This window comes from Ascaphus truei, chromosome 6 (genome assembly GCF_040206685.1).
Source record: "Ascaphus truei isolate aAscTru1 chromosome 6, aAscTru1.hap1, whole genome shotgun sequence".
Lineage (NCBI taxonomy): Eukaryota > Metazoa > Chordata > Amphibia > Anura > Ascaphidae > Ascaphus > Ascaphus truei.
This window is the reverse complement of record NC_134488.1, coordinates 46,331,490-46,346,240: the sequence shown is the minus strand read 5'-3', so window position 1 is coordinate 46,346,240 and position 14,751 is coordinate 46,331,490. Positions and strand designations below refer to the sequence as shown.

Sequence of the window (14,751 nt, the reverse complement as noted above, 5' to 3'; positions counted from 1 at the left end):
ACGAGAGAGACTGCATGAGGGGAGGAATAGAGAGAGAGACGAGAGAGAGACTGCATGAGGGGAGGAATAGAGAGAGACGAGAGAGAGACTGCATGAGGGGAGGAATAGAGAGAGACGAGAGAGACTGCATGAAGGGGAGGAATAGAGAGAGACGAGAGAGAGACTGCATGAGGGGAGGAATAGAGAGAGACGAGAGAGAGACTGCATGAGGGGAGGAATAGAGAGACATGAGAGAGAGACTGCATGAGGGGGAGGAATAGAGAGAGACGAGAGAGAGACTGCATGAGGGGAGGAATAGAGAGACACGAGAGAGAGACACGAGAGAGAGACTGCATGAGGGGAGGAATAGAGAGACACGAGAGAGAGACTGTATGAGGGGAGGAATAGAGAGAGACGAGAGAGAGACTGCATGAGGGGGAGGAATAGAGAGAGACGAGAGAGAGACTGCATGAGGGGAGGAATTGAGAGAGATGAGAGAGAGACTGCATGAGGGGAGGAATAGAGAGAGACGAGAGAGACTGCATGAGGGGAGGAATAGAGAGAGAGACGAGAGAGAGACTGCATGAGGGGAGGAATAGAGAGAGACGAGAGAGACTGCATGAGGGGAGGAATAGAGAGAGACTGCATGAGGGGGAGGAATAGAGAGAGACGAGAGAGAGACTGCATGAGGGGAGGAATAGAGAGAGACTGCATGAGGGGAGGAATAGAGAGACACGAGAGAGAGACTGCATGAGGGGAGGAATAGAGAGAGACGAGAGAGAGACTGCATGAGGGGAGGAATAGAGAGACACGAGAGAGAGACTGCATGAGGGGAGGAATAGAGAGACATGAGAGAGAGACTGCATGAGGGGAGGAATAGAGAGAGACGAGAGAGAGACTGCATGAGGGGAGGAATAGAGAGACACGAGAGAGAGACTGCATGAGGGGAGGAATAGAGAGAGACGAGAGAGAGACTGCATGAGGGGAGGAATAGAGAGAGACGAGAGAGAGACTGCGTGAGGGGAGGAATAGAGAGAGACGAGAGAGACTGCATGAGGGGGAGGAATAGAGAGAGACGAGAGAGAGACTGCATGAGGGGAGGAATAGAGAGAGACGAGAGAGAGACTGCATGAGGGGAGGAATAGAGAGACACGAGAGAGAGACTGCATGAGGGGAGGAATAGAGAGAGACGAGAGAGAGACTGCATGAGGGGAGGAATAGAGAGAGACGAGAGAGAGACTGCATGAGGGGAGGAATAGAGAGAGACGAGAGAGAGACTGCATGAGGGGAGGAATAGAGAGACACGAGAGAGAGAGACTGCATGAGGGGAGGAATAGAGAGAGACGAGAGAGAGACTGCATGAGGGGAGGAATAGAGAGAGAGAGAGACAAGAGAGAGACTGCATGAGGGGAAGAATAGAGAGAGAGAGACAAGAGAGAGACTGTAGAAAGACTGTAGAGAGACAGACAGAAAAGAGAGGGAGACAGAGACAAAGAAAGAGAGCAATACTCTCTGCCAGGAGAGACCCTGCCGAGAGGAACGATAGTGTGAGGCACACAGAGTGTCTGGGACGTCAGGATGAGTCAGGACTTTAATCGGTACCTCTCTCACCATCAATTTCCAGGCACTAAGCAGAGCTAACCCTTCGTGTTCTGGAAGTGTGTGAGCATCCTGCAGTCTAACACTGCCCGTCTGAACAAATCTACGTGGGATTGCTAATCAGGTCTAGTGGGGATCAGACAGGAGTTATAGAATAAGGTTCCCTCTCATTATTAGCGACTTGTCTATTTGTTCTGAAAACAAAAAAATGAAGAACATTAAATTCCTTCTCTCTGTGCAGCTGCTGCAAGTGAGTGGAATTAGGACATACTGAGAATTTATTTATTCAATGTAAATGTCTCAGTCTGTGGAGTGTTTTTCAGTTTATTTTCCTACTCTCTGGTAAGAGCTTTGATAATGAATGAAAGGTTATTGGAGATGGGGATAATACCATGAAACAGACGAGTTATTCTGCATCACAGCTGTCAAGACATACTAAAGTTACAACTTAAGTATGACACTGCTCCCCAGTGTGTGACTACTACTTATTGAGTAAGACTGCCCCTCCCCGTGTTTGAGACTGCTCCCCAGTGTGTGATGTCTCCTCATTGAGTGAGACTGTCCTACATTGAGTGAGACTGCCCTCCCCCTGTGTATGAGACTGCTCCCCAGTGTGTGACTGCTCCTCATTGAGTGCGACTGATTTTCATTGAGGGAAACTGCTTTCCATTGAGTGAGACTGCCTTCCCAATGAGTGAGACTGCCTTCCCAATGAGTGAGACTGCCTTCCCAATGAGTGAGACTGCCTTCCCAATGAGTGAGACTGCCTTCCCAATGAGTGAGACTGTCTTCCAATGAGTGAGACTGTCTTCCAATGAGTGAGTGCCTTTCATTGAGTGAGACTGCCTTTCATTGAGTGAGACTACCTTCCAATGAGTGAGACTGCCTTCTATTGAGTAAGACTGCTATCGCAATGAGTGAGACTGCCTTCCATTGAGTGCAACTGGTATCACAATGAGCGAGACTGCCTTCCATTGAGTGAGACTGGTATCGCAATGAGTGAGACTGGTATCGCAATGAGTGAGACTGCCTTCCATTGAGTGAGACTGGTATCGCAATGAGTGAGACTGCCTTCCATTGAGTGCGACTGGTATCACAATGAGCGAGACTGCCTTCCATTGAGTGAGACTGGTATCGCAATGAGTGAGACTGGTATCGCAATGAGTGAGACTGCCTTCCATTGAGTGAGACTGGTATCGCAATGAGTGAGACTGCCTTCCATTGAGTGCGACTGGTATCACAATGAGCGAGACTGCCTTCCATTGAGTGAGACTGGTATCGCAATGAGTGAGACTGGTATCGCAATGAGTGAGACTGCCTTCCATTGAGTGAGACTAGTATCGCAATGAGTGAGACTGCCTTCCATTTAGTGAGACTGGTATCGCAATGAGTGAGACTGCTTACTAATGAGGGACACATCTTTCAATGAGTGATGCATCTTTACAATGAGAATATCTTTCATTGAGTGAGACACACTTATAGTAACTCAGACTAACCTTTACTGATTACGACTACTCTCCAGTGTTTGTGACTTCCTTTCAGTTATAAATACTTTCACCTATTACTCCATACAACCCTCCTATTACCCCATATAACCGCTCTCTATAACTCCTCCTATTTCCCCATATAACCTCTCCCTATAACTCCTCCTATTACCCCATATAACCGCTCTCTATAACTCCTCCTATTTCCCCATATAACCGCTCCCTATAACTCCTCCTATTACCCCATATAACCGCTCTCTATAACTCCTCCTATTTCCCCATATAACCTCTCTATAATTTCTATTACTCCATATACTCGCTCCCTAAAGCTCCTCTTATTGCCCCATATGACCTCTCTCTATAACTCCTCCTATTACTCATATAACCTCTCCCTATAACTCATCCTATTAACCCATATAACCAATCCCTATAACTCCTCCTATTAACCCATATAACCCCTCCCTAGAACTGCTCCCATTACCCCATATATCCTCTCCCTGTAACTCCTCCTATTGCCCCATATAAGCACTCACTATAACTCCTCCTATTGCCCCATGTAACCACTCCCTATAACTCCTCCTATCACCCTTAATATCCCCTCCCTATAACATCCTATTATCCCATATAACCTCTCCCTATAACTCCTCCCATTACTCCATATACCCTCTCCCTATAACTCCTCATATTACCCATATGTCCCCTCCCTATAAATTCTCCTAGTTTCCCATATAACCACTCCCAACATTGATCGCTGACACTTAAGAAGTTGGAGGTCCCTGCCAGCAGCAAAGGGGTTATGAGAAATCCAATTCACTGGTCCAAAGGTGTCCAGTCATTTATTTCAACTAGAGACAATTACTATCGGACTGTTGCTTCCCAATCGATAAGCCGACACCCCGAGCTTGTCACGCACGTAATTGTAACTTAAAAGAAGATGCTAAAATTGACCAGTAATTATCCCCTTCCTTAGCTTAAAGGGTATTTTTTTTTATATATCTGTCTGTGCTTTGAATTAATAGTGCCAAGACATTGGGACATGGGGTCAGCTCCATTACTAGTGATGGATTGGAAGAGCTCGGAATGTTACATAGTATGACTTGTTAATTATAACAGTGATACATGTGATGTCCCATTTAATTACATTGCTGTTACATATGATAGCCCTTTAATTAGAGGACGTATACATACAGTATGGTGGTTCTATAATTGTAAGACACTTACAATTTGATGGTTACATGTAATACAACTGCAATAATAAATGTATAATTATGCCTATGATAGTTCTGTCATTTAAGGATTATACGATAAACTGTTTTTTTATTATAAGACTATTACATATGATAGAATAATAATTATAGCCTTATTACTCTTGATGGACCTTTAATTGCAGCAGAGGATATGAATGAATGTATCATGGGATTATGATTAAGCTTTCATATATCGGATTATTACGATAGCATAATAATTATAACATTATCACTTATAATAGACTTTTGATTGCGTCATTCTTTCACATGATAGAGCAGGGGCGGCCAACTCCAGTCCTCGAGACCCCCTCCCCAACAGATCAGGTCTTCAGGATATACCTGCTTGAGCCCAGGTGGCTCAATCAGTGGCTCAGTCAAAGAGCCTGCTTCAGCACAGGTGGCTCAAACAATGGCTCAGTCGAAGAGCCTGCTTCAGCACAGGTGGCTCAACAGTGGCTCAGTCTTCGATTGAGCCACTGATTGATCCACCTGTGCTGAAGCAAGGATATCATGAAAACTTGACCTGTTGGGGAGGGGGTCTCGAGGACTGGAGTTGAGAACCCCTGTAATAGGGGTTTGTGTTTTGACAAAAAATAGGAAAATGGGGAGACTAGTGGTTCTTACCTGCTGAAAATGTCTGTGATTCTTTGCAGGCTCAAGCTATGTGACACCTCCTAACATCCCCACCCTGAAAACCTGACCTGTTTGTGGCCCTTGAGGACTGGAGTTGCCCACCCCTGTGATATGAGTATCTGGGCGTATGAATGATAAAATGATGGCATAAGGCAGATGTTTAGTAACCCTGTATAGGTCTCGTACATCTGGCCGTTCTAATTAGAAGAATGATGAATGAGATGGCTTCTAAATCATGGAAATATTATAAATATATATCAAATATATTGTATTTTAATGATATAGATGTTGCATACAATATTTTTGGAATGATACGATGTTTCTTTATAGAAGAGTGATATATGTACGATCTGCTTATTATTCCAACAGTAGATATGATGGGGAATGAAATGTGAGTGATGGTGTAAATAATGGGGTTTGTAACGTTATATATGTTTATGTTATATGGGGTTAACCTTCAATCACTCTATATTTACATCCTAATCCCTCCCATCCGTGGTGGCTGATTGATAAATTGATATGCTGAAAATGTCAGGAAGGGAGGAAGCTTCCAATTGGTCTGGAAATCGTGGATTTCCAGTCTCTGCATTCAATGATATAGTTATTTATGTATGTTTAGCACATGAGCCTTTTGAGACCAAGTACTAACTCATGCTGGTCTATTGAAATAATCTTTCGCCGTGCTATAATTTACATGTGTTTTAGTGGTTTCAAGTTCTTGTAGAAGTTTTTGCTGTCCTATAATTAGTATTTATACCCATTGTTCCTTTTGCTCACAGGGAGTGGTACTCAGCCTTGGAATCTGCCAGCGATGTATAAATAACAGCATTAATAGAAAGTGCCTCCAGGCAACTGTGCCTTTCTTATAGCTGGGGATAGAAGCTGGTTATTGAAATGACATCAGCTTCTACTCAGAGGTGGAAATATGACCTTCTGTGGATCATAAATAGCAGAATGAGAACGGGATGTGCACTTCTGGGAACCTCCTATGTTTCGTTGTTTATAATTGTTATTGTGAATCAATGGATGCTGCCCTAAAGCCTCTGACAAAGTGCGTCTTGTATTTTTGTATTTTATTACTGTTGGGTAATAGAAAAAAATTAAATAACAAGGTTTTTTGGGGGGCAAGCGGCTGCCTGGAAGCTGCTGGTCAAGTCTGGGTAGCTGTGTCTGTGAGATTCTATGTGGTAAGGCAGAGATGGCCAACTCCAGTCCTCACAGGCCCCCAAGAGGTCAGGGTTTCAGGATATCCCTGCTTCAGCACAGGTGGCTCAATGAGTCCCAGCTTCAGCACAAGGGGTGCAATCAGTCCCAGCTTCAGCACAGGTGGCTCAATCAGTGGTCCAGTCTTCGAGTGAGCCACTGATTGACACACCCGGGCTGAACCAAGGATATCATGAAAACCTGACCTGTTGGATCAGGGGGGTCTTGATTGAAGACTGGAGTTGACAACCCCTGTAATAGAAGTTTGTAGTTTGACAACAAATAGGAAAATGGGGAGACTATTGGTTCTTACCTGCTGACAATGTCTGTGTTTCTTTGCATGTGCAGGTTTAAGCTATGTAACACCTCCTAACATCCCCACCCTCGAACCTTAATGGGATCAGCTGATCAGCTGGACCACCTTCCATCCCACAACGAGCAGCAACTTTGCCTTTTGTGTCAACATTGTCCCTCATCCCCTCTAGAGTGTAAGCTCCCAGGATCAGGGCTCTCATGGCCTCTTTGTATCTGTTTGTGCTTGTCTGTCCTTACTTGTATTTGTATGTACTGTAATTCTGTTTATGTAATGATCAAATGTCTGTACCCCCACTGTACCACGCTGGCGCTTTTAAAGTAAATAATCATATTAATTATTATTATTAATATTATTATTATAATACAATGTTTTTTGTAATGATTTTAAGTAGACTAAGATTGGAATGTACAAAACTGTAAGGTATTCGGGATATGCTCTGGCAGGACCAGACTGGAAGGTACCGAGTATAAGTTTAGGTTGGGAGGAAAGAAGTGTTACTGCATCTGCTGCTGGATGGTAGAAGATTCAGGCTCAGTATTCTATGTGCAAAGTGAGGCTTTAGAAGGGAGCTGGCCATGGTGCTGGAGTATCTGGTTCCTGGCACATGTGAATTGAGTAGAAAGAAAATGATAGGAGGTTGGGTCAAGGAGGCAAATAGTGACTGGCCATAACTGTCCGTGGTCAGTGATGCTCATCATTCATTCATTCCCTAATATAAAGTTGGACAAATGCCATTAAGAAATAGGTAAATCTACAGACCACAATATTCTTCTCTGATTAATATACCTTTGTTCAATAAATAAAAATCCCATATGTGGTGGATTTGCATGTCTCAGGTCTGCAACCCTGTCTTGCCCTATTGTTGCTTATCAAACATTGCTCCCACTGCAGCCAAGGATTCTGGGTAATAACATGCAAATGAGCACACAGTGTTTTACTACTTATCCATTTTAACATGGGATCCTATACGTTTCTGCCTGCGTATTACACTGCTGTCCAGCACAGCCTGGGTTACAGAAGTTAACCTTTATTCAACAAATGTTATTATTGTTAATATTTGTTGACTTTTTTGAAAATGTTTTGATTTCTCAATCCACAAGGTATCCTTTTACATTAATAGTTATAGCGTTTTGGGATCTATATTGATCCTGGGGAACTGCAAGTTTGGTGCTGGGTCCGATCCCTTTGTAAATGGGCAATTCTGCATAGGTGTAGCTTTGAACACAAGTGTAGATACTATGTCTTCAACTACATCTATTAGGAACGCTCACGTTGGTGCATTAAAAGGTATAATGCCTGCTACAAATGGGTCTTTAAGGAATATTAATAGCATATTAAATAGCTGCTTGTACAGTATAGATCATTTTGTTACCTCCTTGTGGTCTGCCAATGTGACAGTGTAAGTTCAACGCTCATCGTCCTGTTTTGCAGAGAGTTATGTCATGCCCAGACCACCACAGGGCTCCATGACGATTTGTGGAAGATGCCCCATGTCCTGGCGCCTCTGGTGCTCCTTCTGCTGTGGCTGATGAAGTCTGCTGGTAGCCCTCACTCCCTGCGGATTGGTGAGTAGATGAGAGCAGAGCACCTGGGCGTTTGTATTTGACCTCCACTGCTCCCCTTATGAATGGAGATCTAGATGCTTCTGGTCAGATCTATAGCAAAGGTCAGATCTTCAACCAGTAGAAATGTATTTTTATCCATATTCTCTCATCCCCTTACCTGAGGTCACTGGAGACTCGCAGCTCCCAAGCCTTATAAACCAGCATGAACCCTTCCATCATAGCTGGTCCTAGGCGTACACTCCAATTGGAAAGTGTAGGCTCATGTTTTCAGGTTCAAGAAGCAAGTTCAATTCAGCAAATAAGGGGTATATTCCCTGGCATGCAGGTACAGAGAGGAGTCCAAGACTGGCAGATACAAGCTGTAGACTTGGGGTGCAGGGGCTCTCTGTTGGGATTTCTTGAGAGTTTCTTGTTCCGTTTGGGTGTTGCGGTGTCCACATTTAGGAAAATGCCGACTTCCCTGCACCCAATCGGTTTAATTAGCTCATTAAATTCAACCCTCTTCCAAAAATATTTTTCTCCCACCCACTGTGTCTTTTCCCTGTCCAGGTGCTGGTGTGGCCTGGAAACCAAGAGTGATTGGGTCACTTTGCATTTCTCTGGCTCTTCCTGTGAGATATCACCAGAGAGGCCAAGACTAAACTAATCTGTGCAGAGAGCAATCGGGCAAGAAAAGTTAGTGGTGTTATACTGGGATGTAGGAGAGTACCCCCGCCCTACCAAGCAATGGGGCAAATCTCTGTATACATCAACAATACTCATCTGAAGGGTCTCAGCAATAACAAAATCCACAATTAAAGACATCAATTAAATACAATACATTAAGAAGAATCAAGAAATTATCTGTGTGTATACAATGTATATGTGTGTTTGTATATACATAGAGAGTATATATATATACAGTGTTCGACAAACCTATACATTTGCTCGCCCCAGGCGAGTGGATTTAACCCCCGGGCGAGTAAATATTGGCCCAAGCAGCACACGTTTGGTACTAGGTGGCGAGTAGATTTTTTTGTGTGGCGAGTAGATTTTTTGGTGATTTGTCAACCACTGTATATATATATAGAAACAAAACACTGTATTGAAAAACACATATACAAAACAATGTATTGAAACAGACACAAAAATGGGGGAAGAAGGTCCCTCTGGGGATCGACACGTCGGAACTTTGTGTCTGTTTCACTGCTTTGTTTTGCTTACTTACCTCTGAGTGTTGCCTCTCTTTGCTGTTCTGCTGCCCTGCTGGATAGTAACGTACTCTTTACATTATTTATGGGACTAGCACCAGGCCTTTTTTGGATATCTACATTGGAGTGCTTGCTGTTTCACATATATATATATATATATATATATATATATATATATATATATATATATATATATATATATATATATATATGTCTGTGTGTGTATACGTCTCTGTGTATATACAGAGAGAATGTGTGTGTGTACAATGTATGTGTGTTGTATATACATAGAGAGTGTGTGTGTGTGTGTGTGTGTGTGTGTGTGTGTGTGTGTGTGTGTGTGTGTGTGTGTGTATATATATATATACATATACATGAAAAGTATATGTGTTTGTGTATATACATAGACATTATATGTGTGTATACACAAGGAAAGTACATGTGTGTATGTATATACATAGAAAGTATACATGTGTTTGTGTATATACATAGAAAGTATGTTTGTGTGTGTGTGTGTGTGTGTATATATATATACATAGAAAGTGTATGTATTTATATACATGGGAAGTATATGTGAGTGTATATACATAGAAAGTGTGTGTGTGTATACATGGAAAGAATATACTGTGTGTGTATATATGCACATTTCAGTAGATGATTTTATCCAATATACAGTATATAAATACATGTCCAAAACAACATTTGGTTAGCTAAATTAAACTGTATTAAATAATGCGAACAAAATATTAAGGGTAACAAATGATTAATTGATTTCATTATGTTACCTTTGCATTACTGAAATAATAATAATGTGTATGTTACCATATAAATCCAGCTTTGGGCCTTCAGGCCGCGGTTTGAAAAGGTTTTGAGGGTCTGAGACGAGAACGAGATGAGTTCTTTTTTACAGCAGATCTCTCCCAGCTGAAGCTCTGTGTAGTGAAACTGGCAGAGCCGGAGTCTGAGTGTTTGATGTGAGGAGGCAGAGGGGTGTGATATATCTCTGATGAGCGGGATTTGGAAGCAGCTGGGAATAGCAGGAGAGATTTTAGTGAGCGAGGCGGATGCCTTTCAGAGGCCCTTGCTTTAATGTTATGGACATCACAAGGATCCTGTTGGGACACATTACCTTCATGGCAATGAATGTATTATTTCTATTATAAACTAAAAGAACAAAACGATATGACACATCAAAAAAAAAAAGATCTTTTTGCAATGCCTTTGCTATTCCAATACTAAGCGATCCCTGTTATTACTTGCTAGCAGCTCCGTGCCACGGAGTGAGAGGGAGGGAGACTTTGGAAGCGCAAATTTAAACTTGTTGTTGGACTTATGTCAGCGTTATGGGAGAACTTCTCCTAGTGGTAACCGCACCTGCCTTTGGCGTGAGAGACGTTGAACCCGGATGCACTGCCACTTCCTATACCTGTGCCATGGTCACTGTGACATTAGATTGTAAGCTCTCTGGGGCAGTGGCACAAGGTACTATGACCACGCTGGGACATGCAGGTGGTTGATTCCACCTTGTGTACAGCCTGTGCTGGGCGAGAATCTGTCGCTGGGATTCACTAAGCTTCAATAACGGGTATGAACGGCGGTCATCTCCAGATCAAGCTCCGATACCCCTTATCTAAGCATAGGACGTGTCCCCCCTATCATAGAGGTGACATCAGAAGACACTCAGAAGGTCTTGTGAGAACCAATACCTGGCGTAGACCTTCCGTTACAAACTGCTTTCTTTACTATAAGTTGATGCCAAAAGAGCCAATTTCTATGTTGCTCTTCTAAAGCTCCCATGCAGAATACTGCCACAGTGCGAGGCCACTTCCCAGTGCTATTGAAGAGGTCAGCTCCAATCAATGGAATTGGACTACTGTCTTCTCCTTAAAGCTGCAGTTCAGTCAATATCCTGCATGTGTGTTTTTTTTAAGAAATCAGTTCTGTAGTAAGAAAAAATACTTTTAGCATTTTCTGTTTTAAAAAAAAACAACTTTTAAAGACCAATTTTCTTGTATTCTATTTTAACAGCCATTTGCTAAGGCACTGCCCCTTCATGTCCTGTCACAAGCCCTGGCACACCCCTTTGTCAGCCCTGCCCTCCCTCTAGCACATGTCAGTGCAGGAGTGCTCATGAATATTCATGAGCTTCCACTGACAGACAAGCAGAATATAAACAGATCCCTTCACTAATTATGTCACCAAATTTCAACCTATCAATACATGGAGAACGAATTGACTGACAGCTATACAGTTCTTTAGGTAATTAGAGATTGCAAACATAAAACTATTGAAGTAAAAAAATAAATTAAAAAAAAAAAAGACTGAACTGCAGCTTTAAAGGGGGTGTACAAAGCAGAGATGCATAGTGTGCACGCACCTCCCATGAAAGGGGTTACCCACTATCGTCCAAGTTTAATAGTGAGGCTCTGTAATACTGGGGCTGACACAATTTTGGCTGGGGATGAACTTTTCTTCTGCTTCAGCACATTTCTATGCCTTTTCCATCTTCCTGCTCCCTCTGTGAATCTGAATTCCACCCTAGACTGCTTCCACACTCAGGAAGAGCTGGAAATAGGATATGTCCCCACATTCTGACCCTAATCATATGCCCAGATCAGCCGGAGCTGAGACACTCGTTGGACAGAATCGCACCAGATTTAGCAAAGAAAACACTCCAATTGCTTTCAATGGGATCCCTTTACTTTGATGAGTCTTGATTTTGAGGTAGGTTATTCTGAGCCTGTGGGACACATGGGGAACGTTTCTGTATTCTGCACTGATCAATGCAGGCACGGAGAAAGCGCTCGCGTAGCAACCCTGGAAAGCCAATGGGACCCATAAATCGTGGTGTGGAAATGCTGAGGCGGTGACATAAATATTGTTTATCATAAACCCTCTGTCACTGTAAATAGCCAGCATTCTGAGGCATACGGTGCTGCCGGCTGTGAGCACCTTTTGTTCTACATATAGGTCCCTGATTAAGGCACTGGGACTGCCTCAGCTGGACAAGATTTGAGTTCCGTTCCTTTAAAACAGATACCCGGAAGCATAGAATTTGACGCAATTAAGAACCTAATGACACGCCTAGCCTGGCCACTTTCCTATCCACTTTAAAATCTCACACCCTAGTTCAAGGGGCGGCCAACTCCAGTCTTCAAGGGCCACCAAAAGGACAGGTTTTAAGGATATCCCTGCTTCAGCACAGGTGGCTCAATCAGTGGCTCAGTTGAAGACTGCACAACTGATTGGGCATCCTGTGCTGAAGCAGGGACCAATTGAGCCCCCTGTGCTGAAGCAGGGACCAATTGAGCCTCCTGTGCTCAAGCAGGGGACCAATTGATCCACCTGTGCTGAAGCAGGGATATCCTTAAAACCTAACCTGTTAGTGGCCCTTGGTGACAGGAGTTGGCATCTCCTGCCCTTAGTTGATCGTTCTTTTATACTTAGGATAGTGGTTTGCCTGTCCCAAGCATTTTTGAATTCCCTTACTGTATTAGCCCCCTACCACCTCTGCTGGCAGGCTGCGCAATGGATTCACCACCCTTTCCGTATTGTTGTTATTATTATTATTAAATAAGTATTTTGCTTTTCTTTACCATATCCCCCTCTTTCTTCTCTACTCCGGGCTATACACATGAAGTCTTTTCCTGACATGTATGATATAATCGGAGCTGATGTCTTCTCTAACTTGGGAAGTGGCACAGCAGCAGGTGAAGTGAGCACATAGCAGCCCCACTGGCAGTCAGCGGGTTAATCCTAATTATGGAAATAAATATCCACACGGCATATAACATAATTAGCAGCATTGAGCTTTGCCCAGCCTGACAGTACAGAAGTCTCGAGGAGAATGAGATTTTGGAGGAGGGGTCAGCACTAATTAAATCAGATCCTCGTTAGTGCACCAGCAGGGAGTTCCCCCCGAAAATAAATGGTAGTTTTTAACCGGAGGTGTCTTTTTCTGCAGCTAATTTGGAAAAGGAAGGCGCTGAAAGACTTGAGGTTCTCAAATGAAGCAAAGTTCAGTGGTATGAGATGAAATGGAGATTAAACGAGTACAATTATCAGAAGATTACCATGGTATAGCAATCCTTTATTAAATACATTTCTTAAATTGGCTTCCTCGTCTGGGGATGTTAACTGCTTCAGTACAGTAGGTACAAATACAGATGCAGGTAAGCATTCAGATATTGGTGTGAGGAATATATAAATATATATGTGTGTGTGTGTGTATCACCAAGGTGATCCAAATATCAGCACAACACAAGGGGTAGAAGAAAAAAGGGGTATTTATTGAAACAGCAAGATCAACAGGAGGAGGAAACAGAGAGACAGCAAGGAGAGGAGGAGGAAACAGAGAGACAGCAAGGAGTGGAGGAAGAGGAAACAGAGAGACAGCAAGATCAGCAGGAGGAGGAAACAGAGACAGCAAGAGAGGAGGAGGAGGAGGAAACAACGGAGAGACAGCAAGTAGAGGAGGAGGAGGAAACGGGGAGACAGCAAGGAGAGGAGGAGACAGATGAGATGAGTAGGCGAGGAGGGAGAGTAGTGTGCACAGAGAGGAGCAGACACTGCAGGGTAGGGAGAGCAAAGAGTGGGGAGGAGAGAGTGCAAAGAGGAGCAGGGCATGATGGAGGAGAGAGTAAGGTGGGGAAGAGGGGACAAGAGACAGCAAGGCATTACAAGGAGGGGTGAAAACAATAATGTTTAATTAATATCGTTTCAGATCTGATCGCTCGTATGTTATGCTGGGTACAGCTAGTAATGTGTAATATGCCATATACATTCTAATTATATATAATAAAACATTGTAGAGAAGAGATTAGAGTGTAACCGTTGTGTCTTCGTCTCTCTCCCCCTCAGTAGTATCTAATCACTCTGCTTTCTTCCTGTGTCTGATTCTCGCTCCTGCTGTTCTCTTTGTCTCTGTTGCTTTTTCCCCTTTGGTTGTGTAATTGTCATTTAGATAGACTCAAGCCTAGTCCTTCTCCCATCCACACCCTTCCCCCGCCAACGTAACATGGCGTGTATATATATATATATATATATATATATATATTTATCACTGTGTGCTCATTTGCATGTCATTTCCCAGAATCCCTTGCTGCAGTGGGAACACTGTATATTAGGAAGGAGATAATGGTTGAAAGGCAGTGTTGCAGACCTGTCCAAGACGTGAATGTGCTCACAAGTGATACCGAAACGTTGGCTTACGTGTGTTTTATGTTGTGAATACATACCTTTGGATTAACCCTGTGCAGTTTGCTGTCTCTTTACTGGTCCTTGGATTGGTTCGTATATCATGTGTTCTCTATGGGACTAGCATCTGCTTTTTCTCTATTTTTCATTACAGAGTGCTGACTGAATTTTTTGTGTATATATATATATATATATATATATATATATATATATATATATATATATATATATATATATCTTATACTATATTAGTGAAAGCACTGTATGTTTGCCTGCCTGGATGTCCGGTGTCCCTAGGGGAAATCTCATTGGTCCCTTGGGTCGCCCGCCCCCGCACAC

The 14,751-nt window shown here is 43.1% G+C and overlaps 1 protein-coding gene across 4 annotated transcripts in view; it reads left to right on the top strand.

The window, feature by feature from the left end:
• Window positions 1–14,751, top strand: part of GRIK4 (glutamate ionotropic receptor kainate type subunit 4) — a 213,137-nt gene that overhangs the window by 71,306 nt on the left and 127,080 nt on the right. For all 4 annotated transcript variants that reach the window (XR_012802148.1, XM_075604125.1, XM_075604126.1 and 1 more), the window contains exon 2: window positions 7,893–8,026. Coding sequence is in view for 3 of the 4 variants with exons in the window: in XM_075604125.1 (XP_075460240.1) it covers window positions 7,945–8,026 (82 nt within the window). In the remaining variant the exon portion in view is untranslated. The remainder of the gene's footprint in view (window positions 1–7,892; window positions 8,027–14,751) is intronic.